The sequence below is a fragment of the Dromaius novaehollandiae genome, chromosome 5, assembly GCF_036370855.1.
Source record: "Dromaius novaehollandiae isolate bDroNov1 chromosome 5, bDroNov1.hap1, whole genome shotgun sequence".
NCBI lineage: Eukaryota > Metazoa > Chordata > Aves > Casuariiformes > Dromaiidae > Dromaius > Dromaius novaehollandiae.
Window position 1 is genome coordinate 4,353,926 of NC_088102.1, and position 14,524 is coordinate 4,368,449.

General features: G+C 41.9%; 1 protein-coding gene across 1 annotated transcript; it reads left to right on the forward strand.

The window, feature by feature from the left end:
• Positions 1–651: 651 nt before the first annotated feature.
• Positions 652–13,499, forward strand: PSMC6 (proteasome 26S subunit, ATPase 6). The gene is made up of 14 exons (XM_064511837.1): positions 652–814; positions 1,236–1,315; positions 1,657–1,696; positions 1,915–1,967; positions 5,673–5,740; positions 6,217–6,331; positions 7,246–7,333; positions 7,738–7,799; positions 7,900–8,023; positions 8,323–8,384; positions 9,420–9,540; positions 9,631–9,711; positions 11,820–11,891; positions 13,013–13,499. The coding sequence occupies exons 1-14, from the start codon at positions 688–690 to the stop codon at positions 13,129–13,131; spliced, it is 1,212 nt and encodes a 403-aa protein (XP_064367907.1). The 5' UTR covers positions 652–687; the 3' UTR covers positions 13,132–13,499.
• Positions 13,500–14,524: the final 1,025 nt, after the last annotated feature.

The window sequence follows — 14,524 nt, forward strand, 5'->3', positions numbered from 1 at the left end:
AGGAAACAGCCTTTCTAAGAAATGCTAGAAAGACGGCTGCGGAGACCAACTGTCTGCGGGCATCCCGGAAGATTTAGGCCTGGCGGTAACTCAGGGCGGGCAGCGGGGCGCTGAGGACGGGCAATGCCTGGCCGGGAACCACTCGCGCAGGGCGTGAGCAGCCGCAGGGCCGGGCCCTGAAGCTCCCCCTCCGCCGCCGCAGCCTCCTGCTGGGCTCGGGCAGCTTCCCCGCCTCAGCCGCTTTCCGCAGCGCCCCACCGGAGCCCACTTCCGTCCCGGGGGGGGGGGGGGCGGTGGAATGGGGTTGGGGGGGGGGTTGCTTGCCCTCAGAGCGGCCGCTCAGCAGCACACGCAGCTGCCGCTGCCTGTGTGAAAATGGCGGCGCCCCTCTGTGCGCATGCGCGGCACCGGCCGTTTTCCCTGTCGTGCGCATACGCAGTCCCGGCTGTTTCCCCTCGTGCGCATGCGTTGCTCCGGCTCTCTTCCCCCCCCCTCCGTGCGCATGCGCAGTCACGGAAGTATCTCCTCCCTCTCCCCGTGCGCATGCGCAGGACCCCGGCGCCGCTTCCCCTCCGCGGCGACGGGGGTCGCTGCGGCGCGCGGAGGGGGGGAGGGGGAGGGAGGAGGGGCGCGGGCGCGCGCGCGGGGCGGGGGCGGGGCGGGCGCGCGGCCCTGCCCCCGGCGGCCATGGCCCTTCCCGGCATTCCCTATGAGCGGCGGCTGCTCATCATGGCGGACCCGCGAGACAAGGCGCTGCAGGACTACCGCAAGAAGCTCCTCGAGCACAAGGAGATCGACGGCCGCCTCAAGGAGTGTGAGCGCCGCCGCGGGGGTCGCTGCCGCTGCCCCGCCGCCGCCGCGAGGCCCCGCGCCGCTGCCCGCGCTTCGTCATGGGCCTGGCCCGGCGCAGCGCCGGCGGCCCGCGCCGAGGGAGGGCGTCGGCGGGGCCCGGCCCAGCCCCGGGGCCGCGCTCCCTCCCTCCCCGGGAGGGCGCCGCGGGGGCTCTTCCGCCTCGCCCGCGCCCCCCGTTGCGTCTTCCCTCGGCCGCTTATTGCCGCTTTGCCTCGCTGTGTTTTTCCGGCGTCAGCCCCGCCGCACTCGCGGGAGGGGGCTTGGGCGAGCGGGTGGCCCGCGGCCTGGCCCTGCCCGCTGCCCTGCTGCTGTCAAAGGGGCCGCTCCTGGGTCCCCGTTGGGTTGAAAGTTAGCAAAATCCTGTGTTTCTCTTGTTTTTCTAGTGAGGGAACAGCTGAAGGAGCTCACCAAGCAATATGAGAAGTCAGAAAACGATCTCAAGGCCTTGCAGAGCGTCGGGCAGGTGTGTAAGAGAAACAAGGCTATAGCTATGTGTGGTGGTGGTGACAATGAACTCATGTAGAAGAAGCACTTCTTAAGCCCATTTGTGATAACAGAAAGAATAAGTTAATAAGTTAAGAATAGCTAACAGAAACTGTGAGGCTCAGACATACATGGAGAGATTTCCTCTGGTTGTCCTGGCTAACAGAAATGTGTTAAAGAAATGACAGTCCAGGTAGGCAACGTGAAGCAGGAGAAAGGATATGGAAGATAACTGTCAGCATTGAGATTGTGGTGCAGGTTAAATATTCTTTTGCAACTCTAACTTGCCTGTGTGCTAATACTTCATTTATTCTTTTGCAGATTGTTGGTGAGGTTCTTAAACAGTTAACGGAAGAGAAATGTAAGTACATTGGACAGTTATGTTCTTTGAAATCGTGAAAACAAGCTTTTGCAGTTAAAACTTGGCTAAAGATTTGGAGGAATGAGGAATTAAAGTGTCAGTGATCTGTATATTGGCAGAAAAATGTTATATACTTTATAGTTCAGAAGTGTACTTTATAGTTCAGAAGTGTAATTCAAAGCAGTGAGTATACTTTTTTTTTAATCTTCTCTCTCCAGTCATCGTGAAGGCTACGAATGGACCAAGATACGTGGTTGGCTGTCGTCGTCAGGTAGCTGATTTCCGTGAATACTCATAAAGGGTTTCTTCTGGTCTTGAGCATTAACATTGCTTTTTGAACAACTGTGCTCCTAGCGGGATTAAGTATTTCCTCCTTTATGCTGTATCTGTGTATATTCTGCTGGTACCTGTTTCCCCTTTTCCTTCTTATCTGGTAGTGGCATAACTTCTTAGGAAAGATAAAGCAGTCCAAAACATTGTGTGTGTTTATCCATCTCATCAAGTTGAAGCTTGCTCTTTCTGTCTGACTTTAAACTGTTTGAAAATAGTTTATCATGACTTCAGACTGTCTAAGGTCTCCCCTGCTGTTTTGTAACTTTTACTGTCGTAGTGCAGTCCTTTTACATCTAACGTTCTATAACTCTCTGTCTTTATATAAACTGTGTATTTTTCTAATGCTTTTGTTCTGCCGTTGAATGAATAATTATGGTAGACAAGGCCCCTGTTCTAAAATTTTGTGAGGTTTGTTTTTTGTCTTTAATGATCTTAGAAAAACTTGGTGCTTCTAGTCCACAGGACAACATTTTTTTTTAACCTACATCAAATTCTGTAGGAATTAGACAGTTCATAGAACTTTATTTACAAAATAATCCATTTTCTGTTATAGTCAGCAAGAACCAGCTTAGAGACGGTCTTTTTTTTTTTTAACAAAAATAAAAAAGCACAAGTGATATATTGCAAGCATGCTTTAAGAATGGCTTGTTGGTTAATTGACCATTTAGTGTGACCCATTTATAGTGATTACAACACCTTAGATCAGGTACTTCCTACTTAACAGGCAGTTTTGGTAAGGACCACGATATCTAACGACAGTTTTCTGCAGCTGCAGAGACCCTAGAGGAGTAAAAGTGATCTCTAGTTAGGTTTTAATATGCCTTTCCCTGACTTTGAGAAATGGAGGTGAAGGAGAATGTGTATGAAGTGTAAGGTATCCTCTGAATAGAGAGTAGCAGCAGTAGGAAAGGATCATGTGTCAGTTCTCTGAGAAGGCAGCAATATTTTATTTATTTGCTTTAATGCACAAGTAAATTCTAGTGTTTTTAACAGCAGTGACTTCTTAATCCATCTTGAACTGATTCATTTACTGTAGGAAGAGATAACTGCAATTGCACTTCTAACATGATCATAGCATATTCTCCCATATTATGGAAATTCTGAAGAAAGGGAAACTTTGCTCAGTAAGAGATGTGTTGAGATATAGTACTTGTGTTTGAGGTGCCTTTTCTTGTCTTTCTGAAGAGAAACAGCTCTTTTGAGGTCCTGCTGATTCTATGTAAAGAAAGAAAATGTTTTTACAAGACTAATGTGTGAATATTTTGCAATACTCAAATTTTATGAATTAGCTTTAGCTTTATATTTGGAGATTAAACTGAAAAACAGTGTAGTAGAACAACATTACAGAAGTTAACCAAGTATATTTGATGATTCACCCTTAATGGAGTTGTGGTGACTGCAGGAGGAGTTGAGAGGCAACAAGGAAGTGGCAGAGGTGGAGCCTCTTATACTTGGAAGTATTTAAAAAAAAAAAAGTTTTAACTGTCAGAAGAATTTCTGGTGAAGGCTCACAATTAGCAAAACTTAACATTGTGGCACGCGTGCAGTATTTTCCCGCGCTGTTGATTCTGTCAGTGGATCCTACACTTTGTAGGAAAGATGGACTTTTTCTCCTCCTCTTAGAAACCAAGTCTTTGTGAAATGTGGGTGTCAGTGTGTTAGTTTGTGTAGCGTGTATATCCATATATCCCTGACTTCTGAGCATACTGATGTGATGCAGCTGAGCTTGTATGAAACATTCCTTACCTGCAAGAACTGCTGGTATTGAAATACTCTTTAAAGGCACAGTTTTAAGCTTCATCCCTTTCAGTATCTTATGATTCAAACTCCTTCTTTTCTTTCAGCAGAAAAAACAAAGTATTTTTCAGAGGACATAGGGATACTTGACTCCTTTTTTTGGACATGTGATAGGCCTGATGAGGTAGCCCTGAGGTTCTGTGTTGGAACAGAGATCAGTGCTCATGCCTGGATGAGTCTGAGCCTGTAGCATGTACTTTTGAATTTGTTCTTGAATAAAAACACTTCGATCTTAAAAGATCCTCAATTTGATACTACAGATTCAAAAACACATCTGCGATTGCTTTTCAAAATGGTAAAATATCAAGGCAAATAATTTCCCATAGTGTCTTTGGCAGCCTAATGGAGCTCATTATTGAGCGAAGTCCTTATGTTATGTGAGTCTGCTGAGGAAGGGGAGACTTAGTGTTTAAATTAAAACAAAATTACTTCCCTATCCGAAGTGCATTTCCTAAGTAAAGCTCAAATGGTTTGTCTTTGTCATCTTCTCACTGCAAAATAATTTAAAACTTTTGAGTAATGTTGAATTTGATAGAATTTCAAGCTCCTACAGATTTCTTAAGATGGGCAGATGGAAAGAGGTCCTATCAGTGGCTCCAGGGAGGGAGGAGTGACAGCTTGATCCTAAACACTGCTAGAGACTAAAGAATCCACATGGGCAAGGGACCTTAATAAATGCCTTGGTGAGGGAGATGATAAGCTTCAGGCAGAGCTTGCAGACAGCTGTGGAAACCCTTCTTGTTCAGGTGCTGTGTAAGTGCTTGTGGTCAGTAAAGCTCAGAATAAATAGCTTTTTTTATTCCTTATATGTGGATCAAGCACCTTTTTAAAAAAATTACAGTGACAAAGTGTTTTCTATGATAGTTGTTCAAGTCTGCGTAGTATGAGAGGTGAGACTGTTCTCCTAGACCAGGTTTCTTAAAAACAAGAGATAGGAATTAGTAGTTTTAACCCCAGCAGAGATTAGCAGAGGGTACTACAGAGCTCTGGAGTAGGACTGTTAATGTGAAGCATTGTTTAAAAATCTCATAAAAGGTGAGTAGTCAGACAAAAACTGTTGAGGCAAATAAGTAGGGCATCTAAGGTAAGGAATAATTGCTGATATCAAAAGAATAACATTACAGCTGGAGCGGTTGACTTTGAAGATGGGATATAACTGGATATGTGAAAATGTACAAATGATGAAAGGCTTGAGAAAATAGGTTGTGAACTTCTCTTCACCCTTTCTGATAGTCCAGAAATGAAAAGGCCGTTGAGTAGAAGGGTAGCAAGTTCAGACTCATGTGCACAGGCTGTTCCATGTGTCCTTACAGGAAGGTTGCTTATTTCTTGCTCTGAATCAGCTGGTTCCCTCCTGTATGGAGCAGAGGAAAGGACAGATCTCTTGCTAATCTCATCGGACTGGCAGCAGTTCAGAATTATATTAGAAACATAGGAATTGATGTCTAGGAAATAGTACTTTCAAAAGTAGCAGAGGTAGGCTAAAGACCTGCTATCCAAGATCTTTTTCTGCATAAACAATTCTTCCTGTGACATGTTTAGCTTAGCTGGCATTCAGTTGTGACAGCCTAAAGGCTCATTGGTCTAGGCCAGCTCCTGGATCGTTTCTTCCAAAGATCATGTTCCCATAAAATAATGGGCCAGCACTTTCCCCAGTTAAAGCGTTCCTAAAAATGGTGGTGAGAGACACACAGTGTTTACTAGACTAGCTGCTTGGAATGTAGCATGGCAGCCTTGTTTCATGTCTCGTGTGTTTGAGGAAAGAGCACAAGCTACAGTACACATCTTGGCTAAAACCAAGTGTTGCTTTTGAGTGTACTTCTAATAGAAATATCTTTGTGACTAGCTTGACAAAAGTAAGCTGAAGCCTGGGACGAGAGTTGCTCTGGATATGACCACTCTGACTATTATGAGGTAAGTTTCTGCTCCATGGCTGCTGTTCTATTCATCATATAAAGAGAAAAAATACTGATCTGAATAGGTTACAGAAATGTTTGAATAATCAGTTCTGTAATATTTTAGGCACTGCTTTGGAGAAAGTATTTGTAATTAAGGGCAAGTATTTTGAAGGAAGCCTTATGAACTTGGTATATCTGATTTAAAAAGAAGAAATTGGCTGTTTTTTGATAATAATTATCAGTTAAAACCTAGCATATTTAGCAGCTTTTTAAGCTTTCGTTTCTCCTTTGCCTGTTCTCATTTTTTTCTAAAGCTTTTAAAAAGGTTGTGAGGTTTGGGGCTTGCTCTGTTTTTTTAAACAAATGTGTTTGTCTCATTTTCAAAGTGGGAGGAGGAGAAATCACTTTCATACTTGTGCTAAGATTTATTGCAATAACTGTATAAATGCGTCTGCACAATGAAAAATGTCTGCTTTTATTTTCATATTCCAGATATTTGCCAAGGGAAGTGGATCCACTGGTTTATAATATGTCTCATGAAGATCCAGGGGACGTCTCATATTCTGAGATTGGAGGGTTGTCAGAACAAATCAGAGAGCTGAGAGAGGTATTAAATATCTGAATGACTGTCTTCAGTGCATAAATAATTGTTTTACTGATGTCTATCCCAAACTGTCATGAGGCAGGCTGTTAAAGGATACTGTCAAATTAGTGCTTTGCATATTTTATTAAGTTAGACCACATTTTCCTATACTAGAAGATAACTTCTGAAGAGTTGTTTAGATGCTTTTCAGCTTTTTAATTGTCTTTCTGGCAAGCAGCAGTGTGATTGCAGGATGCTGGTGTGCTCATACTAAAGTAATCCTGTTAGTTTGGGCATTGGTGCTGCAGGCTGCGCAAGCCTGCCCAGGAATGCGGGTGTTTGAAGACTAGCTCATACTGCTGTGAGCCAGCTGATGATAACTCAGATTTTGTGTGCTGTACACACACCTTACAATAGCAGAGAAGGATTATTCTGAATGCCAAAGCCCATTTCTCAGACTGGCTACAACTTATCTCTTCTGATACTGAAGCCAGGATTCGGATTAAAATGAAGAACTCCCCTAAAGAAAAGAGTTTGAAGGGTGCAGAAGCCTTTAAGCTGGAGGAGTGCCATAAAGTATAGTGGGAGAGCATAATTAGGAATGACAGCCAGCAAACCAAACTTTAATTTTGCACAAAAACTGCTAGTTCTGAGTAGCTATGTTATGACTAGTGGAAAAACATAGTTTTAAGCAGCAAGCATCAGAAGAAACAAGCCATAGCAGAGTTGAAATCTGAAGAACAAGGGCAGGATTGTGCATTGATCTATTAGCTCAGTCTGACAGCATTTTCTTAGTTAACCGTTTCTCTTCCTAAATTTGCTGTGTCAATAGATAAGAATAAATGTGTCTGGAAAATAGACCTGCAGGTGTGCCATGAACTTCCTAGAACTGCTCATCTATTTTTAAAATGAAGCTATATTTACCCCTCTCTTTTCAGGTAATAGAATTACCACTTACAAACCCAGAATTATTCCAGCGTGTGGGAATTATACCTCCGAAAGGCTGCTTGCTGTATGGCCCCCCTGGTGAGCGATGCATTATGGATATCTCTTACGTCAGCTGTGATTTTTGTTCACTGTGGGGATGTAAGGCTCAAGAGCAATATTCAGACTTGCTGACCTCAGGTGCTTAGCAAGGCACTGTCTCCCAAGTGAGGAGAAAACGTCAGAGGGGAGTCTGAGCAACTAAGTGATGAATGTCTGTCTCAGTGGATTTCAGGGAGAACTTTGGTATAAAAGGCACCTAAAACTGACAGTGCAAACTTCAGACAGCTCTGAAGTGAAATTGTCATGAAATGGCAATGAATGCTTAACTGCCCCTATCAAACTGTTGTAATAGCCTTGCATTAAAACAACAAAAAAAATTGAACTTGTAAGCTTGTCATGATTGGGTTACTAGTTTAAATAGCTTCTGTCTCTTGTATATCCAGGTACAGGGAAGACACTATTGGCCAGAGCTGTTGCTAGCCAGCTTGACTGCAACTTCCTAAAGGTAATGTAGCTGTACTTTTTTTTTTTCACTCTTTTTTTAGTAGAAGTTAATCTGTTTGGACTCCAGTCTCTTCACTCGTGTGTCTTCTGTCCCCCAAAAGGTGGTGTCTAGTTCTATAGTGGACAAGTACATTGGTGAAAGTGCTCGACTGATCAGAGAGATGTTCAATTACGCCAGAGATCATCAGCCATGTATCATTTTCATGGATGAGATAGATGCTATTGGTAAGGTTAATGGTCTGGAGAATGCTTAGTCTTTTTTGAACACTGAAATTAGCTATGAAGCTACAGTCTCTCTTCTCAAAAAAACCAAAGCATGCGTGTTTGTCTGTCCAGAAGAAGCAGAATGGGACAGGTGATCCAATTTCCTCATGGAGCTGTTACAGCTAGCTTAAACCAGGCCTGTTTGCATGTGGCTTGGATTTTTGACTCAGCTAAAAAACATTTATGTAATTATCTTCTGATGTAGCATTATGTGGAGGCAAAAATAATGTACTGTAACTTACAAGTTTGAAATGCCACAGGTGGTCGCCGTTTTTCTGAAGGCACTTCGGCTGATAGAGAAATTCAGAGGACTCTGATGGAGGTGAATGGCTGAACTCTTGACTACTTACTGTACAGTCTGTATTAAATAATAATTCAGATGTAAATTGTTGTATTACAGTCTGAATTGCTAGAACTGTTCCTGAGTTAGTGCATCAAGCTAAAAGTGAACTAGATAATGCTTCTGGAAAAGGCAGCTGAAAAGCTTGTTAGCTCGGTCATAAATTCAACTTGGAGACTGATTGAAAGACTCTTAAAACTGGTAAAATTATGTAGTACTGCTCTTGCTGTGAGATGACTTTGCTGCTGTTTACTGCATCTGCTTCAAATGTTGGAGGGCCTTAACTTTCTTCAAGAGGAAGAAGCAGAGCTTGTCTCTGTCAGTCCCAAAGATACTTACTTTCCAAAATTTTAAAACTGTAACAGTTCATGTTTCAAAACTAGGAGCGGTAGTAGTTGTATCTCTTTGTTTCACTACTAAATACTCTGGTACACGAGTTTTGTGAAGGTAATTTTAAAAACATGAGTGACAGTTAAAGTCTAAAGCTAATCAGAAACTTCACTAGCCAATGTTTTTAAACAGTTTGCCCAGCTCAAAAGAATGTCTGCCTTACATACAGAATTGAATCACTGTGATGAAAGAGCAAGTACTTTGAATTTTCACAATGAAATGTCTTCATATGTGTATTAGTATTCTAGAGGCTGTTCAAGTCTTGTTTGAACATCCTGGGCTTAGTGCAATGCACTCCAAGTGTGTCAGCCAACCATTGGCTTCTTTAGTACTTGCACTGTCTTCATCGCCTTACTGTTTTATCTGAGTCTTTCACATTTGAGCTCTGCTTTGTTCAACATCTTTTTCCTGGACAAGGCATTTTCCATGTCTCTTTTCGAGCCCTCCTTCATTGCTTACACAATATACAGGGAGCTGTGGCATTCTGTTAGAAGGTCTGTAGCATTGTTTCTGATTTATCTGTAGCGCTTTTGTATCTTGGTGAAAATATGTATGCAGAAAATAAGGGTAATAGATCACGCTGAGGGGTATTGACTTGTTTAAGAGCTAACATTTGTTTTCTACTAGTTATTGAATCAGATGGATGGATTTGATACTCTGCACAGAGTTAAAATGATCATGGCTACTAACAGACCAGACACACTGGATCCCGCACTTCTGCGGCCTGGAAGACTGGATAGAAAAATCCGTGAGTTACTTCTTTGCAGTGTGTGGAAGGAGGATGTTATGCATATGAATTGTGTCTATCTGTTTTTATTAAAGCTATAATTCTTTCTAGATATTGATCTACCAAATGAACAAGCCAGATTAGATATTTTGAAGATTCACGCAGGTCCTATCACTAAACATGGTGAAATAGGTAAGTTGGAAGCTGCCTGGATAAATATCTTTATTTGTAAAATTGGGAAGAGGGTGAGTTGTCATAATGACTCTGCCATTCTAACTCCTACCTTATCCTGGGCCCCCAGCTCCTCCCCTCTCCCTCTGAATTCTGCATTTTTTTTAATATGTCCCTATTGAGTTGTTGGAAAATCCACATGATTCTCATGAGGCAGTTCCCGTCTTCTAAAGGGGATCACTTAATACAAACAAACAGCATTTCTGTTAGCAGAAAAAAAAAAAAAGCACTAGACAAGCCCGAGAACAGGAAGGAAACTTTAAAAGTCATGGAGAAACTTTTTGGAAGTCTGGAGTTGGCATAATGAAAACCGTGTTGTCATTTAGAACCAAGTCTAGTAAAAGGACAGCTTTGCCAGTCAGTGGTGCAGAGAGCCCTCTCCAGAGCCTGAGGGTGAGAAGTACCTGTCAGATAAAACTGATGAGGTTCAATTAATGACGATGTTACTCTAAGCTGACCAGTTGTCTTAGTTTCACAGTGAGGCTTCAAAGCTTTCCTCAAGAAAACTGCAATTGTGATTTGCCTTTTAAATATTGTTGACTGCCCTTGTCGCAGTAACGATCCACAGACCCTGCCTGCTTGTTCCCAGATGCATGTTGCCCCCCTCCCTTCTGCTGACATGAGCTATTCATGCAGCCGGGCAGCATGAACTGGAGAGTGGAACTGATCTGGTTTGCCATCTGTCTGCATAAACAGCTGCAGCTCAATAGAGAGGGCGGCACAGGAATGGGAATGAGCTGGGGGAGGGCGAAAGGCATGAGGATCGCCTTTCTTGGCAGCAGCGCTGGCTCAAATGTGCATCGGGCTGTAGACTAAGATACAGAAGAAGCTCCGAAGCAAATCATGAGCCTGAGGCAGAGGAAAGCACTTCATCCCTTTTCTCCATATCTTCAGGCACTGGAATGAAAGCAGGGAAGGGTTATTCCTTTACGCCATGTAGAGAATTGAGGTGTGAGATGGGTACTAGCTACATTCCTGGCTGTCATATGAGAAGGCTGTGATGTTAAACTTGGATATCCTGAAAGGAAGTCCAGCATGATCTAACTCATCTGCAAGGTGGGGTGGGAGAAAAAGATGTGAATTACCTTAAAGTCCTAAGGTAATGACCTGCTCCAGGTTCCAGCATGAGATGCTCCTGCCGTAGTACTGATGTGTACTGAAGAGGCTCTAAATTTACCAACGCTTGCATCATTTGACATCACGTAGTCCTCTTGCATATTTTTTTTGGCTTTTGAATTACAGGGAGGTTTGTTTGTTTATAGGATAGTATGACACTTGAAGTTAGAGATGAAGTGGCAGAATTTCTAATCTCTAGGGGGTTTTTTGATTCTGAAGTTCCAAAAAAATAAAAAGGCTTTTAGCTTAAATGTCTTGAGACTTTCCTAGAGAAGGCAAATTGTTTTGAAAAACTTCACAGAAAACAGTTGTTGACTTTTTTGTGGGGGAATATGATACTACAGAAAATAAGATTACGTTTCACATACTTCCAGTAGGTGGAATATAAAGTCAGAAATAATATGCAGCCTTAAAAAAAATTAGAATTTGCGTGAGTTTTTATAAACACTTTAAAAAGTTTATTCCAGAAACTGTAGTCCTAGACACTTTTTTTGTAAATAGGTATGTGCATAAAATATCAGGCTTAATATGGGAAAACACTTACTGCCTTTAATAGGTGCATTTCTTAGAAACAGAAAGGGACCAGGTTATGATCACTTGGAGATAAAAAAAAAAAAAAAAAAAAAAAGCCACTGAAAACTTAACCGATGCATCTAAATGATGATTAGAACATTGCTTTGATGTAGATTTTTCTTGCATCTCATGTTGATGCTTGTAACTGCAAGTTAGTATCTCTGAGATTTCATTATATGCTATGCGCGTTTGGCTGAGCGACATTTCTGTGCTTATAAAAAAGGATAATATGGCTGATAAATTAACTGAAATAATTCTAGTTGATAACTATTTGCACTGAAATAGAAAGTGTTCCTTTTCTAGCTGGACCTGCATTTTGGTGGTGTCTATAACCAGAAATATGAATTTATATCTAACTGGCATTTGTGTTTTGTGAATAGATTATGAAGCAATTGTGAAGCTTTCAGATGGCTTTAATGGAGCAGACTTGAGAAATGTCTGTACTGAAGCAGGTATTATCTTAATTCTTCATTTTGATGTGCTAATTCTTCATTAATGCCAAACTTCTGAGCTGTTACTCTGTTTCTCTGTTACTTTTGTTGATGGATTAAAATCCAAAGGTCCAAAATGTTCTGCTGGAGCACAGTGTTTGTTCACTGATGCTCACTTTTTTCCAGGCTATAGGGACACCCTTTTTCAAGGGCTAGATAGCATTTGCTTCATGGAAACACTAGTATTTTGCTGCTGTTCAGACCACTACAACAGTTGCTTACTTCACAGCATGTCTTGCATGTCTAGACTGTTAAGCATAAGCAGCAGAAATGGTGATATGCCCTGAAGCTTGATGGAACATCTTGGACAAAATCTCCTTTCTTTTTTTCCCGAGTTTCCGTATGACCTATACAGTCACACAGAACTTGTTAATCTCCATAGAGGGAGGATGTAAAGAATCATGTCTCTTATCAAGTCTGCTGTTGAACCAGCTAGGCATGCAAATAGTCCAGCTGATTCTGCACAGATCGGCTGCCAGATATGAGCAGTAGCACTGCATTCATTTGACTTTGTGCCTACTAATCCCCTGTCATATACAAGCTGGAGCCATGCAGAATTACGTGGATTTTGGCACTGTCCTGTAACACTTAAAAGGCCCTATAGTTCAGATTCAGCCCCATGGAAAAAATGGCTGTACCATTCATCTGTCCAGCTACCTTGTACAAACTGGATATATTCCAGAAACAGTGATTCCTGTGATACCAGATATAGTAGTGTCTGTTTTTCTCCTTTTTGTGGAGCATCCATGTCTCCTAGCACTTGGGTGGAGAGTTAGTAGTAGTTGTTTTCTCCACATTGCGAATTCATCGTGCACTTAAGGTTTGCCTGCATTGGAAACTGAATGACACAAGTTACCGTAGTTAAATGTAGCTATATTTCTTTTCAGTGAACACCTAGCATAAAAAATTGACTTCATTTACTCTGACATACAACTCTTGGTAAGAAAAGTACTCAGTTGCTCATCTACACGTAGACTGTGTAACTTTGATCCTTTTCACTTTGAAACTTTACATGCCGTCTTCTCTGTAGGGTTGCTGCAAGTAGCACCAACTTATTCTTGCTGTTAAATTACTCTTCGCAGGTATGTTTGCAATCCGTGCTGATCATGACTTTGTAGTTCAGGAAGACTTCATGAAAGCTGTTAGAAAAGTGGCTGATTCTAAGAAGCTGGAGTCCAAGCTTGACTACAAACCTGTTTAAATTAACCATATAATCCATGATTGATTGCACAGGACACACTGGGTTAATATATAAAAAGAGAGAAATAATGTACCTCATGGTTATTATCACAAGATGTTTGTGTTTCATGTAGCTAGTAATTTGATAACACTAGTTGCAAGTTGGCTACAGAAGTGTTTTCTGTACAATTCTGAAATACAATATTCATTAGAGCCCAGATTAAGTAAAATGTGTGGAGATGTGTTCTCTTAGCAATTATTGTGTGAATTTATAAATGTGCCTGAATGGGTTACCAGACTTCAAGAAAGTCAGTTCATTTCTTGACTCTTTTTATATCAATATGTTTCCTTCCCCCAAACAGTTGAATAAAACTTGTTTAAATCGGGTTATCCCAGTGTACCTCCTCTGTAACTCTTTTTCAAGGGAATTAAATTGCATGCCTTAGTATTTGAAGTGTAACTCTTCCTCTGGTATAGTGAGTGTATTTACAAACAGTCTGAGAGTCAATTTGAATCCTGTGCCTTACATAGCAAAACAGGACAACTTTTCCCTCATTTAACAGAGGGCAGTAACTAAACAAGTCACTTAAGGTGTTTTCATACACTTCACTTAAAATGCCATCTCTCTTACGCTAGAAGGATAACTCCTATGCTAAATATCACTTTATCAGCAAAAGCATCTTAAGTGTCTTTTGAAGACAACAATCTGCCCTTCACTTTGGAGGTGGAGAAAGTGATAGCAGTTGACATGTAAAAGTTATGGTTCCAGCTTTGGGGGTGGAGGGGAGAGGTTATGAGAGAGAGACTTCCTTTCCAAGTTCTCTGTCTATAGGGACTGAAACAGTCCCATATACTAAATGTTAGCTTTAAACCTGTGCTGCTTTAGACATGTGGTGTGCCTGGTACTTCTGGAGCCCTGAATAGCGCTTTGCCTTGAGTCTCACTTACAGGGTTGGAATTTGGCCTTATGCAGGTTGGCTTTGTGCTCCGTGGGAACTGACTGCTGCAGCTGTTGGAGTAATCATTCACACAAAAAAACTTACAGTGGAGGCTAAGGAGTTCTTCAGGCCATCTGTCACAATGCATTATTTCTGTTTTCTAATTGGTTCCGCACACAGTCGTTTGTTTGGGGATTGACTTTTTGTAATGTGCAACTTGCCTAAATGTTAGACCAGAACACTAGTGTTCCAGACTTCTGGCTACTTCTGATTATCCTAATTTGATTACCCTGGGCATGCTCAGCTGACAGACAAGTACATTAGATTAACTCTAGACTTGCCAGGAAACAGTTTTAATAGTATCTTCCTGGCAGTTTTAACAGGCATGGCTGCGTTTCAGTCCGCATTGCTACACCATGAGACAAAATAGAGGTAGCCTAAGGTATAGAATAATGACGATGGGACAGGCAGCAATAT